This window comes from Micromys minutus, assembly GCF_963924665.1.
Source record: "Micromys minutus genome assembly, chromosome: 32".
Lineage (NCBI taxonomy): Eukaryota > Metazoa > Chordata > Mammalia > Rodentia > Muridae > Micromys > Micromys minutus.
Genome location: NC_137967.1, coordinates 5,175,872 through 5,193,119, shown reverse-complemented (window position 1 = coordinate 5,193,119; position 17,248 = coordinate 5,175,872). Strand labels below are relative to the sequence as shown.

The following is a 17,248-nucleotide window of genomic DNA, read 5'->3' as shown; positions in this document are numbered from 1 at the left end:
GATCTGTGGTGGAATCGTATTTCGGGTTATCCTTCAGACTTTTGGAGAAGGGCAGACATTTTTTAGGTCTTTCCTGGAAAGCAGCGTCCTCTCTGTTTTCATTTACTTATTTATTTTTGCGGTGGGGGCAGAATCTCACTCTGTAGACCAGACTGCCTGCTTCTGCCTCCCGAGTATTAACATTAAACTTATGTGCGACCATGCCCAGGAAAGAATTTTAGCACGGCTACATCCTGAGACCCTGTCTCACTAAGACAAACAATCAAACAAGGCAAAACAAAACAAAACCGAGTAACTTGGGATCAAGTGCCCATGGATACCAGTGACCCCTATCGGCCCAGGCTCAGAGCGCCGCAAGCGAGTCAGGGCTGCGCATGCGCTGTGGGAGGAGCCAAATCATCGGACAGTATTTCCCACAGCATAGATGAGCTCTGGAATGAATTCAGAAGAGACGCTGACCACATGCAATCCTCACTATGCCTTGGAACCATTGTGGTAGCCTGGGAAACGTCGAACCCGCCCACGGGCAAGGGGCGGAATTTCCGGTGTGACTCCGGAGTCGGGACTTCCGGTGGCGGGTCCGTTGCCGGCTGCCGAGCGAGCTCCACAGTGATTCCGTTCCCCTACACAGCATCAAAGGATGTCACAGCTTGGATCCCGGGGCCGCCTGTGGCTGCAGAGCCCCACCGGTGGGCCACCCCCTATATTCCTGCCGTCGGATGGCCAAGCCCTGGTCCTCGGTCGGGGACCCCTGACCCAAGTGACGGACCGGAAGTGCTCCCGAAACCAAGGTGGGCACGAGAGTAGAACTGCGGCAGCGAGTGGGACTGGGAGCAGGGGAGCTTATGCCTAACCAGGAGCAGGGAGGCAAGACAGGAGGGACAAAGCGGATCTGGGAGACTGTCACCGGGGGAAGGTGTGGGGGGAGGATACAACAGAAAAGGTATCATCCATCAGGCCGTGATGATCAGGCCATGCCCAAGACCTCGGTTTACCCAATCTTATCTCATGGAACAAGCAGACCCTACAGATAAAAGTATCTGTTCTGGGCAAGTCCGGGTCCCTGGCACTCCTAGGGACTCCGAAGCATCTGGTCTTACTGAGGAATAAATTGCCTCGGGCCGGGGGTGAGACACACTTGTCATCCATACTGTTGGGTGGTAGAGGCATGAGAATCAGTTCAAGCCCAGCTGCTAGTATTAAGCGAGTTCAAGGCTATCCTGGGCTACCTGTGTTGTGGGGAAAGAGGAAGGGAGAAAGTGCCTTTTTCTACTGAAGTCTAAGTAGTAGCTGCAGTTGGCTACACCCCCCGTGCGTGGTGTAAACCCTGACTCAACCCCCTTGCCCTCAGTGGAGCTGATTGCAGACCCTGAATCCCGGACAGTGGCAGTGAAACAGGTACCAGCGTCTCAGCGACGGGTAGCAAGGACTTGGGAGAGGGGCCCAGCGGGTCACAACCCTTCAAAAAGCTACTCAGCTTTTCCCTTTTCCACCGCGCCAGACCAGAGTTTCTAACCTTTTAAAGTTCTGACTGGCCACAGGAAGTGAATAGGTGGGAAGATTAAAGATCTGATTGGGAGATAAGGTATTGGAATTGGTGGGGCGCAGGTGTTCCATGAGGGGGTGGTGCCAAACCTAGCTCCTCCTTTGTCTGCAGCTGGGTGTTAACCCATCAACTGTTGGGGTCCAGGAGTTGAAGCCAGGGTTGTCTGGCTCTCTAAGCTTGGGGGATGTCCTTTATCTGGTTAATGGCCTATATCCCCTGACCCTGCGTTGGGAAGAGATTATCACACCAGGATCCCAGCCAGATACTCCACCAGGCACTCCAGTAGATCCCGAGGAGGGAAAGGATACTGAGCCTCAGAAAAAGCGAATTCGGAAATCCTCCCTTGGCTGGGAGAGTTTAAAGAAGTTACTGGTGTTCACAGCATCTGGAGTGAAGTCCCGGAGCAAGGTGAGGCCAGCACCAAGGTCTAGCCATTTAATTCCAAGTTTCCTGTGTTAGTCTTATCAAAGTCTCTGAGCCTCAACTGCTCTGTGCAGAGGTGGCTGAGACACTAGTGGTGACCTCCATAACTGAGGTACAGGGGACAGATCAGGCCCAGTAATCAGTGATGACCAGACCTTTCTTGGATGTTTTTATGGGTTACTCTAAAATGAGGCCACAGAAAATGTGTGGTCTAGTTCCCCGTTGGGCACTCAGCCAGCAGTAAAGTTCACTCGAGATTATATGTGAACCGTATGCGTGCAGTTGGATGCAGAGGCCAGAGAGCATTGTGTGGCCTGGAGCTGTAGTTACAGGCAGTTATGAGCCATCTGACGTGTGCTCTTAACCACTGAGTCATCTCTCCAACTCTTCCAACAAAGCCCTTTGCTCTTTCTGGGCTGTTAATCCTCCAAGGAGATGCTCAGGGGAAAAGGGTCCCTACTGGAAACAGGAAGTGGAGGGCAGAGGACTCAGAAGGGTAGCAGTGGTGTTAAAAGGCTGGTGATGCACGCTTTTAATCCCATCATCTGGGAGTCAGAGGCAGGCAGATCTCTGTGAGTTCAAAGCCAGTCTGGTCTGCAGAACGAGTTCCAAGACAGCCAAGGCTACAACAGAGAAGCCTTGTCTTGAAGCAAAAGGCTGGTGTCAATAAGTTTGTGAAGAAGGTCAGCGATGACAGTATTGCTGTCCCTGTTGTTGGTGATACCAGGTGGCTGCCTTTGACCTAGATGGGACTCTCATCACCACCCGCTCTGGAAAGGTCTTCCCCACTAGCCCTAGTGACTGGAGGTGAGGTGGGACATGGGAAGAGGCTGGGATGGGAGCCCAGAGTCCTTTAGATTACAAGTTACCTGCTACTTCCCATCAACCTTAGGATTCTGTACCCAGAGATTCCAAAGAAGCTCCAGGAGCTGGATGCTGAGGGCTACAAGGTATGTGGGTGTGTGTATAGGTGTCGGAAGCCAAGCGCCACAAGGTGTGGGAGCCTGTGTTTATGCGTACACGAACACATGCATGTATGTGTGTGTAGAGTTCAGGCCAACCTGTGGTGACAGGGCCCCTGTATGTTCCTGTCTGTCCCCAGCTAGTAATCTTCACCAACCAAATGGGCATCGGGAGAGGCAAGTTGCCAGCAGAGGTGTTCAAAGCCAAAGTGGAAGCTATATTGGAGAAGCTAGGGGTCCCATTTCAGGTATGGCCAGAAGGGACACTTAGGGACCATTTGGGACAGGGACCCAGAGGGAACCTGCCAATGTGTGGGGTGGAGGCCTCGGCTGGGATCATGCTGACAGAAACTGTCCAATGAGATCCCAAGGGGACACGAAGGACACTGTAGCCTGGCCACCTCCATAGGTGCTGGTGGCAACGCATGCAGGTCTAAACCGAAAGCCAGTGAGTGGCATGTGGGACCATCTGCAGGAAAAGGTAAGCATCCTCCTGCCTTTTACGCTGTCCTTCCCAGCCCTCCCTTCACTGCATAGGTGGCAACTAGAAAAGCCTAGAGGGGCTGGGGGCATGGGGTGACCAGGTCCAGCCTCTGAGAGGCCGGGGGCAGTGTTATTTAAACAAAGATGCTCAGGGCTAAGGGCGAGAGCCTGGTTGGTAGCAGGGACATGGGAAACAGGCTGAGAGGGAAGGGCCCATAGAAGAGCATACAGACCCAGGAAGGCCCGCCTTGATTAGGGCCACAAGTTGGAAGAGCGGGAGTCTAGGCTGCTATGGGATGTGCACCCTCTGGAGGCCGCCGGGGGAGCAGGCGAGACTGGTCCAGCCAGCCCCTCTGCTGCCCCATATGGTGGGACGTCACACTGCCTCTCTTTGCAGGCCAACGAGGGCATCCCCATCTCCATCAGGGACAGCATCTTCGTGGGAGGTAAGAGGCACAGGCGGCGGGGGTTCAGGAACCTCCTCAGAGCTCAGAGTTGGACAAGGCTGCGCTCCCCCACAGATGCAGCAGGCCGCCCAGCCAACTGGGCCCCAGGGAAGAAGAAAAAGGATTTCTCCTGTGCAGACCGCCTGGTAAGCCTGGTGTCTGTCCCCTGCCCTGCCCATGTGACACCCAAACTGCACCTCTGAACCCACCTGACCTCTGCTTTCCCCCCAGTTTGCCCTTAACGTCGGCCTGCCCTTTGCCACTCCTGAAGAGTTTTTCCTTAAGTGGCCAGCAGCCCGCTTTGAGCTTCCAGCCTTTGACCCGGTGAGGCCCAAAAGGGAAGAGGGTGAGAGGTCCTCTCTGACTCCCTGGGCTCACACCACCCCTTTTTTGCTCCCCTGCCAGAGGACCATCTCCAGTGCTGGGCCCCTCTACCTCCCAGAGTCCAGCGTCCTCCTGAGCCCTAACCCAGAGGTGGTGGTCGCTGTAGGATTCCCTGGGGGTGAGACGCCACAGCCCGACCTCTGCCACCCCCCACCCCCGCACTCAGTTGGGTCCTAGACACTAGCTGACTGGCTACACTGCCCCCACAGCCGGCAAGTCCACTTTCATCCAGAAGCATCTGGTGTCCGCTGGCTACGTCCACGTGAACCGAGTGAGTGGGGCTGTACCTGACCCTCCCTGCCAGCCTTTTGCAAGGATGGGGGCTCCCTAGACCGATTTGTAACTTGAGTCCCACAGGACACGCTGGGCTCATGGCAGCGCTGTGTGAGCTCATGCCAGGCGGCACTAAGGCAGGGAAAACAAGTCGTGATTGATAACACCAACCCAGATGTCCAAAGTCGGGCCAGGTACTGGAAACTCATGGTGGGCGTGGGGCACACTGATCATAGTAGGCGGGAGTGACAACGGTTTTGCCTCCACAGGTACATCCAATGTGCCAAAGATGCAGGTGTGCCCTGCCGCTGCTTCAGCTTCTGTGCCACAATAGAGCAGGCGCGACACAACAACAGGGTGAGCCGCTGTCCCGCCCCTCCCCCCATCTACGCCCTGCGCCCTCTGACTTCCATGCCGTTTTGCAGTTCCGGGAGATGACTGACCCTTCGCATGCGCCGGTGTCAGACATGGTCATGTTTAGCTACAGGTTAGGGGGTTCAGGGGCTCCGGAGGGGGTGGGGAGATGGGGTACAGAGCCTCACACATCCCCAAACCCATCCCACAGGAAGCAGTTCGAGCCGCCCACGCTGGCTGAAGGCTTCCTGGAGATCCTTCAGGTTCCATTCCGGTTACAGGCGCATCTGGACCCTGCGCTGCAGCGACTCTACTGCCAGTTTTCAGAGGGCTGAGTCCTCGATAAACACGGCTGCCCTGCTCACAGCCATCCTGCTGGTCTTGTGGAAGGCAAACCCGGTGCCCTGGCCTTCTGCATTGAGCTCGGGCTTACAGGTGGGCTCTTGTGCACCCACCACCCCTGGCTTGGGGAGTTGAGCAGCCATTTTGTGGTGGGGGACAACCATGACCTGACGGAGTCATCAATAGGTATCAGCCCCGTTGTGGGACACTGGAGTCTCAGGTAACAATGTGTCAAAGGATGATCCTGCTTTTCTGTCTAATATCACACATCCCTCAAACTTCAAGACTGAGCAGCGCTGTGCTTGGGGTGTTCCCACACTAACTTCAGGAGACACAACTATTTTGCATGAGCACGGAAGGAGCAGGGAGGGGTAGCACGTGGGTTAAAAGGCTTTATTAGGGAAACATACAGGGGCGAGGACCATCCTTGGGAGACCTCAGGACGATGTCCTCCAGGTTGCTAGGCAGGTACAGTCCCCAGGAGCCCCTGCTCAGAAGTATCTGACCTGGGAGGCAGTAGGAGGGGTGGCTTCTACAAGTGAAACTGCACCCTACCCCCCAGTACTTAAGCTGTGGTCCTGGCACCCATTCCTCGCCAGGGATACTGGTGACAGGAGGCGGAGACTCATGCAGCAGGTCTATGGCCAGGGCCCCCCTGCTGCTTCCCACAAACACGGGTGCTGCTCACCAGTCTCCATTGGGCCCTCGTCTGGGACTGTGGCCCGCCCAGCCTGGGAGTCCACTAGCCACCCATCTGCAGAGAAAGAAGCCAGGGGAGGTTTCAGGAGCGGGCGCCCCGGGGCAGGGCCCAAAAGGTGTGCACGGTGGCCAGCCTCACCCCTCGCTGCTGCTGCTCCTGCTCCAGGCTCCGCTGCAGGACCTGCTGCTGGTTGGCAATGACGCGGCGAATCCCGTTGACAAAGTTGCTCTGGTCGTGCGGGATGAGGCCGATGAAGATCCTTTTCTCCGAGGAGTAAAGCAGCATCAGCACGCGCACCTCACACGAGGCCTTGTACGAGAAGTGCACGCAGCCCGCCTAATGGCAGCAGGCCCACGTCAGGACATGCTCTCCCTCAGCACACACACCACCCTTTGCACTGTCAGCCATGGCTCCCCAAGATCACTAAACAGAGAAACTGAGGCCCAGAGCTGGTGGATGTGTATCTTGGGGGCTCCAGGCCTCCCAAGTTCCCTGGGAATTCTGGGCCAAGCTGAGCATCATGTGCTGGTTAGTCTGGTTGGAGCAGGACCCTCTCTAGCTGGTGGGGGGCTCTAATGACAAGCCTGCTGTCTCAGTTCCCCAGTGCAGACCGTAGTTGGCATGGGGACCACAGTGCTGTGTAACGGGTACAGGGCATCCTATCTGCATCGGGGTGGCCGAGGCCCCACCGCAGCTTCCGCAAGCAGCTGCCCCTCCACTCACGAAGCCATTGTCCATGATCCGGCACAGGCTCTTCAGCGTCTCCATGTCCTTAGTGAAATGGAACTGGACCAGGCGTGAGTTCCGGAACAGTGGCACAAGGGTGGTCTGTGGGAAGACCGAGGGCTACTTTACAGGATCCTAGGCCATGGAAGCCAGGCAGCACTCCCTGTACCAGCCCACCCCCAGCCTGGCATCCCCCAGACCCTCACCAGCAACTGCTGTGGAATGAGCTGCATAAAGAGCCTCCGAGGCCACTGGTCGGTTCTCCTGCCACACAAGACAGCAGGCGTCAGTCCCACGTCCTCCCGGGGGCTGCACTGCAAACGTGCCCACCCAGCATCCACCACTCACAGGATCTCTCCTTGGTTCACGTAGACGTGTGATGGCAGCCACCGCTTGGACCGGCTGTTGGGCTCAGGCCTGGGCTTTGGGGCAGAGGGAGAGGGCACTTCAGGGGAGGGCAGCTTAGGGGCCGCAGCCCCCACAGCCCCCGCAGCTCACCTCTTGCCACTCCATGACTCCACTCCATGCCAAGAATTTGTTGTTGACAATCTGAACAGGTCCAGAGTGCACGCCTCCAGGGCCCACAGCCTGTGGGACAGGAACCCACCACACTGTCAGCAGCCACAACTTCAAACCCAGGCAGGCAGAAAACTGGTCCCACCTTGACTGCCAACATTCTGTGCTCCCAAGACAAGTCTCTGCCCCTGGGTGGCCGGAGGACCACAGCTACCTAAGCAAGTAGCAGGCCTCTGAGATGTCAATATTGGGCAGTTGGGCCAGGATACACAGTCACCTGCCACCTCACTCCATTCTGCAGCTGACTCTACCTCTGTCTCTCTGAAGCTCATAAAACTACTGTGCTCCCCTCCACCCCACCCAGCTCCTGACTCCGCCTTCCCGCCGCACTCTAGCCCAGGCAGAAGCAGTTGGTCTACCAGCGGTGAGACCGGGCTACCGTCACCTGGCACACCTGTTTACGGGTGGTGATGACCTGTCGTATGGCGTTGACGAAGCCGCTCTGGTCGTAGGGGATGAGGCCCATGAAGATCTTCTTCTTAGACGAGTATAGGAGCATGAGCACGCGCACCTCGCAAGGGGAAATGTGGGGGAAGAGCATGCAGCCGGCCTGCGGGGACAGGGCTGCAGGTCAGGGGCCTGGCCCTCCACCACAACACAACCCAGGCTTTCCCCAGAGCAGGTGAACTGCTCTTGGCCACCTAAGCACCTGATGATACAGGGCAGGGATAGGTGTGAGGCACAGACCCTGAATGGTCTTCACCAACCCGGCGGCCCTGCTCCTGGGTTAGAGCGGGTGCAGGGGCTGGAGCGAGGCTCAGGACTGAGAACCAAGGTCTGGTTCCCCGCAACCCCATGGCAGCTCGCAGCCTTGCAATCAATCCTATGGGATCTCTTGGGATCTCTGCTGGTCACTGCAGCACCAGGCACACACACCATTAAAAAAAAACTTAAAACTTGAAGAGCAGGCGGTAGGCCATGCTGCTGGGCCACCCACCCAAGGCAAACTAACATCCCGGTTTCCCCATCTGTAAGACAGCTGACAGCACATGGAGGGATGGCTGTGGCCGTTACTAGGTAACACTAGCTAAGGGACCAGCCCTCTTCAATGGGAAGACAGAGATCTGTAGGCCCCCTGTCCTTCCAGGAACAGAACCTATACCTACATAGCCAGCCTTTCGGACTAATTCTGCAGCCACGCCATGCCCCAGTCTGTGGGGCCCAGAAAAGGGACAAATCCTTGGAGGTGGCCAAGTAGGAGGGGTAGACCAGCCCAAGGCAGAGCTGGGGTTGAGCCTGGAGTCCAATCCTCTCATGCATGGGTTGGTGACTTCCTCTCACCCTGTACCGCCAACTGCTGCAGGCCAGTGACCTCAAAGTGGGTCCACAGCAGGAGAGGTTGTCCACCAGACGACACCACCACCCCACACACAGGGCCCTGAGAAGCAAAGCCTGCCGGGCTCCACAGGCAGGAGATGGGAGCAGCATGCACTCCGATGCCCACCGCCATTGGGTTACAGTCCCCCCACCAACGTCCTGGAATAACCGACCACTCGAGGCACGGGAAGACTCCCACTGCAGGGCAGAACTAGGTCCCGCCCCACTGCCCCCCACTCCCACTCACGAAGCCATTGCCCATGATGCGGCAGAGGCCCTTGAGGGAGTCACAGTCTCTGTTGGTGAAGTGGAACTGGGCCAGCTGAGAGTTTCGGAACAGGGGACCCAGCGTGGTCTGCGGATGACAGGTGAAGCCACCGATCACGACGAGGCCAAGTGTGGGGAGATTCCGGGGTGGAAGTATGGCTCTGGGGTCAGGGCTTGGGTTATGTGGGTGGGGCCAGGGTTTTGGGGGTGCATAGCCCCACTAATCTCACCAGCAGCTGCTGAGGGATGAGCTGCATGATCAGCTTCTGGGGCCACTGGTCCGTCTCCCTGCGGTAGGGGGTGCATCAGAAGCCATTCCCTGCATCCTAGGCCGCCCCAGGCTCTGCCCACTCCCACACTCACAGGTTCTCGCCCCGGTTCACATAGGCCTGGCAGGGCAGGGTGCGCTTCAGCTTGGCTGTGGAGTCCGAGAAGGGTCTACGCTTCTGCGGGTGGGAGGCGGGGGAACTCAGCGAAGTGCCCGGGCCACCCAGCCTCCCCCCCCACCTGCTCGGGGCTTTTGGGGGGCCCGGCCGGGCTCACCTCCTGCCACTCCAGCACTCCACTCCAGGCCAGCAGTTTGTTGCTGAGCGGGTGCTCACTCACTGCCAGTCCCCCTAGAGTCAGCCCGGGTGAAGAGGGCCCAATAGGCCCCAGGGCCCCAAAGACTCGAGCGCCTTCCTGCAGCAGAGAGAATTCTTAGGTCACTCAAGGTTAGGCCATTCCACACATCCTGGAGGGGCCCTCCTCAGGGCCAGGCTCCGTCCCCAGCACACACTTCAGTCCCAGCCGTCCAGACCTCAAAACTTGACCCTTAGACCAACCTCAGGAAACTGGGCAGCATCCGAAGTACTCAGAGCCACCCTAAAGCCACTGTCACCACCCCCCAAGAGGAGCCTCCCACAAAGGATGGCCTTCCCTGAGAACCCCAAGGTGGTAGCAACCAGAAACCAAATAAAAAGAGCATCCTGGAGGAAAACGGGGACTCTAAGGAAGCCCAGAGTCTACTGTGCCAATGCACTGGACCTGAATGAATGCTGACGAGGAGCTCCAGGCATGGCCGCACACCCCTCACCTCAGGCTGCAAGCTAAACTCTTTTCAGCCACAACAGTTTCCTGGGCCAGCCTTTAACCAGACAGACCCATGTGTGCCTCCGGGCCGGAGACCCTTCTGATAGTCACCACTAAGCTCTTGAGGCCTTTATACCCAGCATGATGACAAACCAGAAAGTGTTCTCCCCGTGACTTATGCAGAATAGCCTAGGTCTTCAGTTTACACTGCTAAGGGGCCTTCATGATGAACAGAGTCCTGCAGACCCAAGCCCCCAGGATCACAGCAAATGGGCACACAAGCCTGAGTGTGCCTTGAGACACTACAAGTGGCCACATGTGTCAGCATGTGCACCACCACACAGTCGGGCCTAAAAACACACTTAGGAACCTTAAACAAATTCCAAGACTATTCAAATGTGGGGTGGGGAGTAAACATTTGTGCCTGCACCCCAAAACATCTGCATGCGCACAACAGCTGGGGAACACACTAGGAACATGCACCTCTCTGTAGCTCTTGTCTATGCATGTCTGATTTGCTGCGCACTTCATGGCAAAGTCAAGGCACATTTGTGGGAAAGTGACACATCTGAGGACCCTAGGAGCAGCTCCCAACACCAAGGGAAAACTTCAAGCCTACGCTGCACTACAGCGAGGGGTGTGTCTACGTTCCTCAGGTGATCCAAGTGGCAGACCCGCCTCAGCTCCAGAGAGCAACATCGTCATAAGCCTGAAGTGGTCAGAGCCATGCCAGGGAATAGCTTACAGCTAGCCAAGCATGCGCAGGTGTGGCCACGAGTCAACCATCACAATAGGCAATTTTGTTGCCCCAAGCAAACCTCAATGTTTCTAGAAAAGTGCGCGCACGTTTTTTTTTTTGAGTGTTCAAAACGGTGCCAGCCGCACAAGCCTACAGGGCTGAATGTTTACCTTAAGCTTTACCTTAAGGCTTAAGGTCTGGGCTCGCTGCGGGGCGGGCGGGTATGCAAATAGAGGGACTGTCCACAGTCGCCATCTGGCCCCGGGGGACAACGCCCCCGCGAGCAACAGCTGGGCGCGCGTGTTTGCGCCGGGCTCCTCCGCCGGCCGCCTCGCGCATTTCCAGACCCGGAGGCCGGGGACCAACTTTGCGATTGGAAAAACAAGCGTGCACCCCAGGCGCCCCCCACGCGCGCGTGCAGCCGGCCGCGGACTCAGCAGTAATTCGAACCCGCCCCGCCTCCGTACCCCGCCCCCCGCCCAGCCCGCCGCGCAACAAAGAGGAGCGCCCAGAGCCGCCCAAGGACTGGTCCGGGACCCTGGGGTGCGCCCTCCCGCGGGAGGCCCGTGGGCGCCGCGGACAAAGGCGCCCGCCAGGGGAGGGGTGGCGGGGCGGGGCGTGCGTGGAAGGCTCTGGAAACAGGCCGTGGGACTCACCATGGGAGGGGCCGAGCGGGCCCGGATCCGCGGCGGCTGCGGGCCTCGAGGACCCGCAGGCCAGGAGCGTGAGCGCACGGCGCGGACGACCAGGGGCCGCGGTGGCCGGCCACGACCTCCGAGGGGGCCCCCGGCGCCGGAGCGGTGCGGGGCACGGCGCGGGCGGACCATGGCGGGCGGGAGGCCGTGGGCCTCACGGGGGGCTGCGGGGCCGCCGACCGACGGGCGCGGGCGCGCGGCTACGGGGAGAAGCGGAGCGGGGCCGCGGCGGGGGACGCGCCGCTGAGGGGTCGCCGCGGCCGAACCACTGCAGCGAACAGGGGAGCCCGGCGCCAACCAACGCGAAGCTGGGGGGGGAGGGCTGTAGGGGGGCTGGAGCCTACCAACGTGGAAGGAGAGGGAGAGCCGGGACCGACGCCGGGGAGAGGAGGAGCCGGCGCTGACAAACTGGGATCGAGGACTGTGAGGGGGTGTGGCTGGAGCGAACCAAGAAGGTCGGGGAGGGAGGATCTCAGACTTGGAAATGACAAGAGAGAAACTGCTCCCGAGTTCGGGCTGGTGAGACAATACCAAGTCCTCACTGCTGGAGGGACAGAAGGCGGTAGACGGGATAATGGGTGGCGCGACGGAACCTACCACCGGACCGAGGGGTAGATTCGGGAACCAGGCGTTCTTGCGCCTTGGAGGCGGTGACGTGGCAGGGTAGGTAAAAGACTACAACTTCCAGCGGGCAGCGCGCGGCCTGGGCGTGGCCTAGAGGCCAGGCGTAGCTGCGAGCCCATTTGTCCAGGGTCAGCCTGCTATCCCTTGCGCCTCCCAGCAGTTGCTTCTTCCAAATCTCATTCGTGATCTGAAAGGACTGTGCAGTGGTATTTCTTGCCTCAGTTTTTCACCTGTGATAGTATCCAGCCTTAGAATACATGAGCTCAAAATAAGCGGCGTTGTGCCTACCTCGACTGCTAGCTCATGTACCCAGGCTGACCTCGAACTCCTAGCCTCCTGTCTTCACCTTTATTAGGGTTTGCACTACCACATTTGGCTGTCGAGCTTTATATAGGATACTGAGGTTTGAATTTATAGCCTCTTACATGCTACACGTTGTCTCCTGCCCTCTTTTAAACTAGAAACGTATTTGTAGTCTGTGTTCTTCCTCGCTGAATCACACACTAGTTTGACCAAATTATATCAGGCCCCCAACAGCACACCACAAGCTATGATGCCTATCAACTGGAGCAAATGTCCTGGTCAGTAAGCTGGCTAATGTTTTATAGAGGGCTCATTTGGAAAAGGTCCTTATCTGCCATCAAGCCTGTCAACCTGGGTTTGATCTCCCTAAACCACGTGATGAGCAAACCGACCCTTACAAGTGCTCCCTGACCCCATCCCTCCTGTACAAGTCCTGTGGCACATGTGCATATATATCATCCAGAGTCTGCTTGTACTTCAAAGTGAGCTCAAAAACCTGATTGGCCAACTGACTTGGGGAGAACCTAGTAGTGGCACTCGGCATTAACTGAAAGGTAGGGGAAAGGTCAGGAGTTCAAGGTCATCCTCAGCAGCCGAGTGAGACGAAGCCAGCCTGGACTACAGAAGCGTCTCTCAATAGCAACAGTAACTAATCCAGGCAGAGCCCAAGGCCAGCTAGTGAAGAGCAGGATGGCCACAAATGGAGTCCGGGACAGCTGATTTTGAAACTGATCCCAAAGGATTTTGCAGGGCAACTGGAATAAAAGGTGAAAGACAAAGCCTGTAGGACAGACCCTCAAGGGCGACCAGTTTGTTTGTTTTTCATGACAGGGTTTGTCTGTGTAGCTCTGGCTATCCTAGAACTTGCTCTGTAGACCAGGCTGGCCTTGAACTCAGAGATCCAACTGCTCCTGCCTATCAAGTACTGGAATTAAAGACCCACTAGCAATTTTATAATCCTTGTAAGTTTGTGGACAGTCAGGGCTATACATTTGAGAGACTGTCTCAAAAAAGGGAGGTGCTGGAGAGACGGCTCAGCAATTAGGAACTTACTGCTCTTCCAGAGGATCCAAGCTGGACTGACAGTACCGACATGGCAGCTTCACAAATATGTATAATTCTAGTCCCAAGGGATCAGATGCCCTCTTTTGGCCTCTACAGGCACCAAGCGCAAACATAGGCACAAGCAAAACACCCACAAACATAAAAGAAACATTTAAAATAATTAAAAGAAAGCAAGGGAACACCAGGTGTGATGGTGTAGTTTTTGGAATTTTGTTTTTGGTTTGGTTGATTTTTTTTTTGTTTTGTTTTTTTGTTTTTTTTTTTTGCACTACTATAAGGCAGTTTTTGTTTTAAATCCAGGTGTGGGATGTGGGGCTGCTTCAGGTTGTTGGCAGCAGCTGACTGTGCTTTACAATTTGTGAAATAGTACTATGCAAAGAGAAAACATTACATATCCTGATAGCAAGGATCAAACGCCCACAGGAGCTTGAGGTGCCTGATTAGCAGGAAGTGCTCTAAAGATGTTATGCTAACCCCTTTATGACCCCTGACTTTATTCGGGGATCTTTTCCCTTTTCTCTCTCCTATCTAGTGTTACAGGGGTGGAAGAGAAAGGATGGAGAAAGGTTAAAGAACCCACAAGGTAGTAGAGGAGAGGGACATAACATGTCTTTTAATCACTAAGGAGGCAGAGGCAGGGGTCTCTGAGTTTGAGGCCAGGCCGGTCTACAGAGAGAGTTCAAGGACGGCCAGAGAGAGCTACCCCGAGAAACCCTCATTCATAACCGGAAAAGCCAGAGAGCATGCACTGGGGCGGCTCAGCAGAGTGAAACAACTTGCCGCCAAGTCTGACATGGCCTGCGTTATAACTGAAATATTAGGATTCTCTAAAGTTATCCTCTGACCACACAATACAGAATCAGGGCAGGGCAGAGTGCCTGACTGGCTTGCAGGGAGCCCTTGGTTCATTGTGAGCGCCACATGAATCAGACATGGCATCAGACATGGCCGTGCGTGCTTTGAGCCCCAGCACTTGAGGAATGGAGGCGGAGGCAGGGAGATTAGTTCAAGGTCGTCCTCTGTTACATAAATAGTGAGGCCAGTCTACGCTGCATTAGACTGTCTAAAAAGAAAAAGGGGCTTTGCCACGGAAATTGTGCAGTCCTGGGGGGACAAGAACAAGAATAAGATCACAAAGAATGTGTGTTGTGTGTAAACATAAACTGAGTTCTATGTTGAAAGGGCCATGAAGGAACAAGGAGCAAAGACAGGCATGACCAGCTAGCATGCAGCCTGGATTCAGGCCAGATGACCAATAGGTATTTAAAGACACCCCCCCCCACCCCAGAAGTTAGAGTTGTAGGCACCCCAGGGTTCTGTCATTAACCTGCACCTATCAACAGCAGCACTGAGGAGAAAAGCCTGGGCCGAATCGCCTCTGCTCCCCCTGCCCCAGCCCTCAGAGTTCCAAACCAGCCTTGCTGTTCTAATCAAAACCCAAAAACGAAGACCTAGGAAGACCAGGTCCTCATGGGTCTTTCTTTTAAGACAAGATCCTGGGCTAGAGGAATGGCTCAGTGGTTAGAGCACTGACTGCTCTTCCAGAGGTCCTGAGTTCAAGTCCCAGCAACCACCTGGTGGCTCACAACCATCTGTGATGGGATCCGATGCCCTCTTCTGGTGAGTCTGAAGACAGCTACAGTGTACTTAAATTAAATGAATAAATACATCTTTAAGAAACAAAGACCTCATCCTTCCAAGTGTAATTACAAGCCAGCATCACCAAGCCCAGCTCAGCTTCCCTTTATTCAGCATGAAACCCTGACTTCTGTTAAACTCTTAAAGGGCTCTTCAGGGGGCTGTATGACCCAGTTGGTAAAGGTACTGGCTGCCAAGCCTGAGGAACCCAGTTCGATCCCCCTGGAGCACTCTGACCTCGGCACACAGGCAAGGCAAAAACAAAACAAGAAACCCACAATGGCAAACAAAAGACTCAGGATCTCAGCTTAACGATCTTCCACCTTGAGCTGACTGTGACAGGGGTCAGTGCAACTTCTGGCCACACCTCTGTCCCTCCCAAAGCCCTCGTGGGCCTGGTGTCTTCAAACCGTACCTTATACACACCCTCTTGGAGGAAATGCACCTGCTAATCTGAGAGGGTCACCAGCTCCCTACAGCCTACCCCAGATCCTGGGAAGGAGAGCAAGGTAAGTGCAGAGGCATCGCACGCCTTTGATCCCGGCACTTCTGAGGCAGAGGCAGGTGGATCTCTGAGTTTCTCTCTGAGGCCACCCTGCTCTGCCGATCGAGTTCCAGGACAGGCAGAGCCACAGAGAGAAACCCTTTCTCCTTTCTCAAAAAGCAAACCAATAAATAAGTAAATAATAACAAACAATGCCTCCCGAGCACTTCCAGGGCCATGAACCTGACAGCTGTTATATAACCTAAATCCCTGTATCTTAATCTGGGTCTGCTGGAGACAGAAGCTAAGACCTTGTACCAGCCATTCACACTATACAAGCATGCCTTCAGCTCCTCACGGGGGCGGGGTGTGAGGGGGATCCTAGGCATGTTCTACACTGAGCCACACTCCTAGCCTAAGACCTGATTGGTTGTTTGGGTAAGAGAAAGTGAGTGAAGATGGAGCTTTTTTTTTTTGTTTCTGTCCCTCTTCCCCACCCCCAAAACAGGCTTTCTCTATGTAGCCCTGGCTGTCCTGTGGAGCCCTGGCTATGCAGACCAGGCCAGCTTCAAACTCAGAGATCTGCCTTTGTCTCCTGGATACTGGGATTAAAGGCATTTGCCACCACTATCTGAAGAGACTGTCACTTTGACCTTTTTTTTTTTAACCCCTTTGAAGAATTTTATTGGCACTTTATGCAACTCAAGACTTTCCTCAAAGAAGAACATGTTTTAGAGACGTGGTGTGTGTTTAAACAAACATCCCCCAAATCTGCTTTTTTCTTTTGTTTTTGAGACAGGGTCTTCTTGGCTGGCCTGGAACTATGTAGACTGGTCTTGCCTAAAGCTGCCTGGTGCACGAATTAGGACAGAACCACAGACCTAACATGCCTTCTCTTTCATCTGTTTTCAAGTCAGGGTTTCTGTGTAGCCCTGGCTATCTTGGAATTCAATCTGTAGACCAGGCTGGCCTCACACTCAGAGACCAGCCTTCCTCTGCCTCACAAACACCAGGATTAAAGGCGTGCACCACTACATCTGGCCTATCAGACACTCCGGAGGCAATGGAGGTGGACGTGTGAGTTGGAGGTCAGCCTGGTCTACACACACAATGAGGTCACTTCCAAACAAACCAAGCACACTGCAGGGCTATACCAGGCCCCCCTTCGCAGGCTGGCTGCCAGTCAGAACAAACTGGTTTGTGTTGTGAAGGCTGGCTTCCGTTTGCTTGAAGAGTGTGTTTCAGTCAGGGACCAGAATTCTCTGCTCTTCTGTGTGGGGTGCTACAACCTTTCTAGAACTCTGCGGCAGGGAATACTGACAGGGAGGCCAGCCTGTGGAGCAGCTAAGAAAACAAGCCCGTGCCTCAACTATTCTTTCTGTGTGTGCGCGCATGTGCAGGTGTCCTTGGAGGCCAGAGAAAGCTGTCCCTCCTGGAACTGAAGTTACAAGTATTTGTGAACCCCATGATGTGGGTTCTGGGAACTGAACTCAAATCCTCTGCAACAGCGGTACCCACTCTCAACAGCCACACCCTTTCTCCAGCCCACCACAACCAGTCTTGTTTTGAGGACACACCCACATTTCCCTAGAACTTCTGCCTGGTTCACGTACACAATGCTGTCTCTCCAACTATGACCGACTTAGATCGTCTTCGGAAAACCTGCCTGCTTCAGCCAGCTCCCCCCTCCCTGCCTACCCCTCACATATGGGTCTCCGTTGAGGCTGTGTCCTGGTTCTGGGGTCTCCTTCTTCCAGAGGTCGAAAAATGGTGGCCTAATGGCCTCATGAGACCCACAGCAGATTTTGTTTGGTCCTCAGTGTGTGTGGT

The 17,248-nt window shown here is 55.4% G+C and overlaps 2 protein-coding genes across 2 annotated transcripts; one reads left to right on the top strand and one right to left on the bottom strand.

The window, feature by feature from the left end:
- Window positions 1–458: 458 nt before the first annotated feature.
- On the top strand, window positions 459–5,464 carry PNKP (polynucleotide kinase 3'-phosphatase). Its single transcript, XM_080908966.1, has 17 exons — window positions 459–545; window positions 632–791; window positions 1,352–1,398; window positions 1,658–1,954; window positions 2,697–2,776; window positions 2,862–2,919; window positions 3,072–3,179; window positions 3,341–3,412; window positions 3,812–3,860; window positions 3,936–4,006; window positions 4,092–4,184; window positions 4,266–4,362; window positions 4,454–4,515; window positions 4,602–4,711; window positions 4,787–4,874; window positions 4,943–5,004; window positions 5,083–5,464. The coding sequence occupies exons 1-17, from the start codon at window positions 477–479 to the stop codon at window positions 5,204–5,206; spliced, it is 1,647 nt and encodes a 548-aa protein (XP_080765092.1). The 5' UTR covers window positions 459–476; the 3' UTR covers window positions 5,207–5,464.
- Window positions 5,465–5,592: 128 nt separating this feature from the next.
- On the bottom strand, window positions 5,593–11,635 carry PTOV1 (PTOV1 extended AT-hook containing adaptor protein). Its single transcript, XM_080908967.1, has 12 exons — window positions 11,266–11,635; window positions 9,343–9,480; window positions 9,163–9,245; window positions 9,030–9,087; window positions 8,780–8,887; window positions 7,610–7,765; window positions 7,138–7,227; window positions 6,988–7,061; window positions 6,846–6,903; window positions 6,637–6,741; window positions 6,052–6,249; window positions 5,593–5,967 (listed from the first exon to the last, which is right to left on the bottom strand). Exons 1-12 carry the CDS (start codon window positions 11,434–11,436, stop codon window positions 5,956–5,958), a joined length of 1,251 nt encoding a protein of 416 aa, XP_080765093.1. The 5' UTR covers window positions 11,437–11,635; the 3' UTR covers window positions 5,593–5,955.
- Window positions 11,636–17,248: the final 5,613 nt, after the last annotated feature.

Excerpts from the sequence above, each read along its gene's own strand:
- PNKP (XM_080908966.1), top strand. The coding sequence starts at position 477 with ATGCCTTGGAACCATTGTGGTAGCCTGGGAAACGTCGAACCCGCCCAC. Across the intron at positions 2,777-2,861 it reads ACTAGCCCTAGTGACTGGAG|GATTCTGTACCCAGAGATTC; the intron begins GTGAGGTGGGAC and ends CATCAACCTTAG. Across the intron at positions 5,005-5,082 it reads ATGGTCATGTTTAGCTACAG|GAAGCAGTTCGAGCCGCCCA; the intron begins GTTAGGGGGTTC and ends CCCATCCCACAG.
- PTOV1 (XM_080908967.1), bottom strand. The coding sequence starts at position 11,436 with ATGGTCCGCCCGCGCCGTGCCCCGCACCGCTCCGGCGCCGGGGGCCCC. Across the intron at positions 9,246-9,342 it reads GAGTGCTGGAGTGGCAGGAG|AAGCGTAGACCCTTCTCGGA; the intron begins GTGAGCCCGGCC and ends TCCCACCCGCAG. Across the intron at positions 7,228-7,609 it reads TCATCACCACCCGTAAACAG|GCTGTGGGCCCTGGAGGCGT; the intron begins GTGTGCCAGGTG and ends CCTGTCCCACAG.